Source organism: Perca flavescens, chromosome 23 (genome assembly GCF_004354835.1).
Source record: "Perca flavescens isolate YP-PL-M2 chromosome 23, PFLA_1.0, whole genome shotgun sequence".
Classification (NCBI taxonomy): Eukaryota; Metazoa; Chordata; class Actinopteri; order Perciformes; family Percidae; genus Perca; species Perca flavescens.
Genome location: NC_041353.1, coordinates 320001 through 327500, shown reverse-complemented (window position 1 = coordinate 327500; position 7500 = coordinate 320001). Strand labels below are relative to the sequence as shown.

Below are 7500 nucleotides of genomic sequence, written 5' to 3'. Positions count from 1 at the left end.
TTGGTAGATAATTTCTCTGTGGTAACGATGCTTTTTGGCAATAAATCTTATGTCGTTGGAAAGCCTGTTTAGTTCCCTTTCAAATGGAGCCCCGTCTGTAAGGAACATGCATTAGTGGGATGAGCAGCAGTGCTGAGATGTGGGTTGCGCCCATGAAAAATTTGCCAAATCTTCTCTGCCAATGCCAAACAGCTTATTCTGCTGTTGCTATTGACACTTTAGAGATGAGATTCTGCAACCAGTGGCCATCTCATATCTCCACAGTCTGGGATCGAACTCTATCCTCCAAGATGACCACACTGGCCCCCCCACAGGCGGGGGTTATCAGAGACTACCTCCAGGATGTGGGAGTGGAGAGGATGGATGGCCTGCCAGCAGTCATGACCTCAACCCCATTCAACACTTGTGGGCTCAGCTGGGCTGTTGGTGCCAGAGTGACCAACACAACTGCTGGTTGAAGAATGGGATGCCATCCCACAGCACTGTATGACCAGGCTGGTGACCAGCATGAGGAGGAGGTGCCAGGCTGGTGACCAGCATGAGGAGGAGGTGCCAGGCTGGTGACCAGCATGAGGAGGAGGTGCCAGGCTGGTGACCAGCATGAGGAGGAGGTGCCAGGCTGGTGACCAGCATGAGGAGGAGGTGCCGGGCTGGTGACCAGCATGAGGAGGAGGTGACAGGCTGGTGACCAGCATGAGGAGGAGGTGACAGGCTGGTGACCAGCATGAGGAGGAGGTGCCGGGCTGGTGACCAGCATGAGGAGGAGGTGACAGGCTGGTGACCAGCATGAGGAGGAGGTGACAGGCTGGTGACCAGCATGAGGAGGAGGTGCCAGGCTGGTGACCAGCATGAGGAGGAGGTGCCAGGCTGGTGACCAGCATGAGGAGGAGGTGACCAGCATGATGAGGAGGTGCCAGGCTGTTGTGGCTGTGTATGGTTCTTCCACACGCTACTGAGGCTCCTGGTTGTGAAATTAATAATTGTTAAATTGCCAATATGCCTTGTATCTTCAATCTTCAATCATCCAATCCACCAAACACCAAACACCAACGGTAGAATCAGCTGTTTGGCAGAGAAGATTTGGCAAATTTTTCATGGGCGCAACCCACATACGCTCTGCTGCTCATCCCACTAATGCATGTTCCTTACAGGTGGGGCTCCATTTGAAAGGGAACTAAACAGGCTTTAACAGTAGAAGATGTATTGCCAAAAAGCATTGTTACCACAGAGAAATAATCTACCAAACACACAATTCCTTACTTTTTGTGCTAAATTTAAAATATATTGTCATCTATAATGTATAATCTATAATCAGAGAGGGTAGAGTAGTGATGTGATCTGTCAGCAGGTGTAGTTCCTCCTACAGCCTCCAGAGGGCAGCACCGAGCCTCTTTAAGCTCAACACCTCTTTAAATGGACTTTTATCTATCTCATATATATATATATATATATATATATATATATATATATATATATATATATATATATATATATATATATATCCTAAAATAAAGTGTTGCAGGCGAGAAGAAACACTTTATTTTTAATAAATAAAAGAATCATGTTACATGTAACAATAACTGTGTGACTGTGTATATAATAATAATAATATATAAAGTGTGTGACTGTGTGAATGTGTATATAATAATAATATAATTAATAATACTAATCATATATGAAGTGTGTCCAGCAGACGAGACGTTTACCGTAGAAGACGCTGTGGAGAAAATCGGCTTCGGTCGTTTTCACATCCTCCTCTTCTTCATCATGGGGAGCGCCACCGTGAGTACTTATACACACAGGTACTACACACAGGTATTCATCTACACACAGGTACTACACACAGGTACTCATCTACACACAGGTATTAATCTACACACAGGTACTACACACAGGTATTCATCTACACACAGGTATTCATATATGGCTAGTACTACTATATAATTATTATAGATATATATTATATTGTCTGTGTGTGTGTGTGTGTAGATCTTAGAGGCGATGGAGATCATGCTGTTAGCTGTCGTCTCTCCAGAGATCAGGTGTGAGTGGCGTCTCAGCGACTGGCAGGTCGCCCTCGTCTCCACCGTGAGTCTCCTCATCATCCCATCATTACACCATCACATCATTACATCATTACATCATTACATCATCACATCATCACATCATCACATCATTACATCATTACATCATCACATCATCACACCATCACATCATTACATCATTACATCATCACATCATCACACCATCACATCATTACATCATTACATCATCACATCATTACATCATCACATCATCACACCATCACATCATTACATCATTACATCATCACATCATTACATCATTACATCATCACATCATTAAATCATCACACCATCACACCATCACATCATTACATCATTACATCATTACATCATCACATCATTACATCATTACATCATCACACCATCACACATCACATCATTACATCATTACATCATCACATCATTACATCATTACATCATCACATCATTAGATCATCACATCATCACATCATCACATCATTACATCATTACATCATCACATCATCACACCATCACACCATCACATCACATCATTACACCATCACACCATCACACCATCACATCATTACATCATCACACCATCACACCATCACACCATCACATCATCACATCATTACATCATTACATCATTACATCATCACATCATTACATCATCACACCATCACACCATCACATCATTACATCATCACATCATTACATCATCACATCACATCATTACATCATCACACCATCACACCATTACATCATTACATCATCACACCATCACACCATCACATCATCACACCATTACATCATTACATCATCACACCATCACACCATCACATCATCACATCATTACATCATTACACCATCACATCATTACATCATCACACCATCAAATCATCACATCATTACACCATCACACCATCACATCATTACATCATCACACCATCAAATCATCACATCATTACATCATTACACCATCACATCATTACATCATCACACCATCAAATCATCACATCATTACATCATTACACCATCACACCATCACATCATTACATCATCACACCATCACACCATCACATCATCACATCATCACATCATCACATCATTACATCATCACATCATTACATCATGATGTTTCCCAACATCTGGGCCTGGTCCTGGGTCTGGGCCTGGTCCTGGTTCTGGTCCTGGGTCTGGGCCTGGGCCTGGGTCTGGGCCTGGCCTAGGCGCGATATTACAAATCCCACTATGGCCACGCCAAGTCCCGCCCTTCAATAGCATTTATTGGCCAGGTGTCCATGCTTATGCAAGTTAATGTAACCCCATTGGTTCAGGTCCTATCTCCTGACCAATCAGCTATCCTGACCTTAACCAATTGAGGTCAAATGCCTAACCCCAACCAATCGAGCTGCTTTGTAGGGCGGGTCTTGGCGTGGCCATAGTGGGATTTGTAATTTTTCGTCTGGCCCTTGTCCTGGTCCTGGCCGTGGTCCTGGTCCTGGCCCTGGCCCTGTGATTCACCTTCAGTGTTTGTGTCCCAGATGGTGTTCTTAGGGTTCATGTTGTGTGGAGTTCTGTCTGGATACATCGCTGACAGATACGGCCGCTGGAAGGTGAGAATAATCTTTACTATGTTATATCATGAATATATTTAAACTGAGACTGTCCTCTGATTGGCTGCCTGTGTGTATGTATGTGTGTATACACCCAATCACAGACGCCTCCTGCCTCCTTTTGGGGAAAAACACAAAAATGTTGAAAGAAATGACAACAGAAATAAACTATTTTGCAGGTTTCACACAATACTAATACACTATACACAACAATATACGTGTATATTTCTGTGTATACTTGACATTCCTGTGTGTATTGTTGTGTATATAATCCGTGTGTGTGTGTGTGTGTGTGTGTGTGTGTGTGTGTCTCTGTCTGTGTGTGTGTTTGTTTCTGTCTTTGTGTGTGTGTGTGTGTGTGTGTGTGTGTGTGTGTGTGTGTGTGTGTGTGTGTGTGTGTGTGTGTGTGTGTGTGTGTGTGTGTGTGTGTGTGTGTGTGTGTGTCTCTCTGTGTGTGTGTCTCTGTGTGTGTCTCTGTGTGTGTGTGTGTGTGTGTGTGTGTGTGTGTGTGTGTGTGTGTCTGCTGTCAGGTGGTGTTTGGAGGCTTTGTGTGGAGCGCCTACTTCTCTCTGCTCACATCGTTTGCTCCTTCGTACGGCTGGTTCATCTTCCTACGCAGCATGGTGGGCTGTGGAGTCGCAGGAGTCTCCCAGGGGTCAGAGCACACACACACACACACACACACAGAGACACACACACACACACACACACACACACACAGACACACGCACACAGACACACGCACACACACACAGACACACAATTCAATTCAATTTTATTTACATTATCAATTCATAACAGGAGTTATCTCAGGACACTTTACAGATAGAGTAGGTCTAGACCACACTCTATAATTTACAAAGACCCAACAATTCCAGTAATTCCCCCAGGAGCATACAAAACCTCCCTCTCAGGAATAAACCTGGGACAGACCCAGGCTCTTGGTAGGAGGTGTCTGACGGGACAGACCCAGGCTCTTGGTAGGAGGTGTCTGATGGGACAGACCCAGACTCTTGGTAGGAGGTGTCTAATGGGACAGACCCAGGCTCTTGGTAGGAGGTGTCTGATGGGACAGACCCAGGCTCTTGGTAGGAGGTGTCTAACGGGACAGACCCAGGCTCTTGGTAGGAGGTGTCTGATGGGACAGACCCAGACTCTTGGTAGGAGGTGTCTAATGGGACAGACCCAGGCTCTTGGTAGGAGGTGTCTGATGGGACAGACCCAGGCTCTTGGTGGGAGGTGTCTGATGGGACAGACCCAGGCTCTTGGTAGGAGGTGTCTAACGGGACAGACCCAGGCTCTTGGTAGGAGGTGTCTGATGGGACAGACCCAGACTCTTGGTAGGAGGTGTCTAATGGGACAGACCCAGGCTCTTGGTAGGAGGTGTCTGATGGGACAGACCCAGGCTCTTGGTGGGAGGTGTCTGATGGGACAGACCCAGGCTCTTGGTAGGAGGTGTCTGATGGGACAGACCCAGGCTCTTGGTAGGAGGTGTCTAACAGGACAGACCCAGGCTCTTGGTAGGAGGTGTCTGATGGGACAGACCCAGGCTCTTGGTAGGAGGTGTCTGATGGGACAGACCCAGGCTCTTGGTAGGAGGTGTCTGATGGGACAGACCCAGGCTCTTGGTAGGAGGTGTCTGACGGGACAGACCCAGGCTCTTGGTAGGAGGTGTCTGACGGGACAGACCCAGGCTCTTGGTAGGAGGTGTCTGATGGGACAGACCCAGGCTCTTGGTAGGAGGTGTCTGATGGGACAGACCCAGGCTCTTGGTAGGAGGTGTCTGACGGGACAGACCCAGGCTCTTGGTAGGTGGTGTCTGGCGGGACAGACCCAGGCTCTTGGTAGGAGGTGTCTGATGGGACAGACCCAGGCTCTTGGTAGGAGGTGTCTGACGGGACAGACCCAGGCTCTTGGTAGGAGGTGTCTGACAGGACAGACCCAAGGACAGACCCAGGCTCTTGGTAGGAGGTGTCTGACGGGACAGACCCAGGCTCTTGGTAGGAGGTGTCTGACGGGACAGACCCAGGCTCTTGGTAGGAGGTGGGACAGACCCAGGCTCTTGGTAGGCGGTGTCTGATGGGACAGACCCAGGCTCTTGGTAGGAGGTGTCTGACGGGACAGACCCAGGCTCTTGGTAGGCGGTGTCTGATGGGACAGACCCAGGCTCTTGGTAGGAGGTGTCTGACGGGACAGACCCAGGCTCTTGGTAGGAGGTGTCTGACGGGACAGACCCAGGCTCTTGCTAGGAGGTGTCTGATGGGACAGACCCAGACTCTTGGTAGGTGGTGTCTGATGGGACAGACCCAGGCTCTTGGTAGGAGGTGTCTAATGGGACAGACCCAGACTCTTGGTAGGAGGTGTCTGACAGTGCCGGATGGGGGTGTGATGAACAGTGGCAATAACAGTCACAATAAAAATAATGGATCAGTGACTAGAAATAGTAGTTGTAGTTCATGGCATAGCAGGGCCCTGCAGGGTGTGGAAATTGAAATGGAAATTGATTTATTTGAAACAGGGACAATGCACAAATAATTATTAAGCTTGTTATACAAGACAATATGTCTTGGGCCAGGTTATAGCAACAATTGCTAATTTCCACCTGTAGTCCCTGGGCAGGTACAACAAATTTCATGTCACAGGACGTAGCAGGACACTGCAGAGCGTAGCAGGTGTAACAGGGCATAGCAGGGCGCACAGCAGGACCACGGTGACAGCTGCAACATTAATTTTGGTGGCACCCTAATCCGACGAAACATGCTGGGCGAAAAGAAAACATATGGACTCCGGGGAATAAGCTCCCCAGAGCTAGGTTAGTAACGAGCATTTCTGGAACATGGAAACACACAGATGGATAGAGAGAGGAGAGAGAAGCTCAGTGTGTCAGAGGAAATCCCCCGGCAGTCTAAAACTATAACAGCATAGCTAAGAGAGACCGGTTAAGGAGAGGAGCCTGGTCGGGCCAGAACTCTCCCAACCAGATCGGGCTGTACTGGCCTGCATCAATCTACTTTGATTATATGACGGATTATATGGTAGATGAATCCGATGACTATGAAGAAAAGCAGAGAAGGACTGTCGTGTCTGGAGCTATACACCCTCCCCCGTCGGTCTAGGTGAACACTGCAACTCCTCACTCCCTAACTATAAGCTTTATCAAAGAGGAGAGATTTCAGTTTACTCTTAAAGGTGGTGACGGTGTCTGCCCCCTGAACCCAGACTGGGACCTGGTTCCACAGGAGAGGAGCCTGATAACTGAAGGTTCTGGCTCCCATTCTACTTTTAGAGACTCTAGGTACCACCAGTAACTCTGCATTCTGGGAGCGCAGTGCTCTAGTGGGACAATAGGGTATTAGGAGCTCTTCTAGATATGATGGTGCTAGACCATTTAGAGCTTTGTAGGTCAATAGAAGGATTTTAAACTCAATCCTGGATTCAACAGGGAGCCAGTGCAGAGAAGCTAAAACAGGAGAAATATGATCTCTTTTCTTAGTTCTTGTGAGAACACGCGCTGCAGCATTCTGGATCAGCTGGAGAGTCTTAAGGGACTTATTTGAGCAACCTGACAGTAGGGAATTACAATAGTCCAGCCTGGAAATAACGAATGCATGGACTAGTTTTTCAGCGTCGTTTTGAGACAGGATATTCCTAATTTTGGCAATGTTACGAAGATGGAAAAAGGCTGTTCTTGAGGTTTGTTTTAGATTGGCATTAAAGGATATATCCTGATCAAAAATAACTCCTAAATTTCTGACAGTAGTGCTGGAGGCCAGGGCAATACCATCCAGAGTAGCTATGTCTTTAGATAATGAGGTTCGGAGGTGTTTAGGTCCCAGCAC

General features: G+C 47.0%; 1 protein-coding gene across 2 annotated transcripts in view; it reads left to right on the top strand.

The window, feature by feature from the left end:
- svopl (SVOP-like) overlaps nucleotides 1-7500 on the top strand; it is a 20744-nt gene that overhangs the window by 4155 nt on the left and 9089 nt on the right. For both annotated transcript variants that reach the window (XM_028570910.1, XM_028570911.1), the window contains exons 3-6: nucleotides 1682-1782; nucleotides 1990-2088; nucleotides 3590-3661; nucleotides 4192-4316. In XM_028570910.1, the coding sequence (XP_028426711.1) occupies nucleotides 1682-1782; nucleotides 1990-2088; nucleotides 3590-3661; nucleotides 4192-4316 (397 nt within the window). The remainder of the gene's footprint in view (nucleotides 1-1681; nucleotides 1783-1989; nucleotides 2089-3589; nucleotides 3662-4191; nucleotides 4317-7500) is intronic.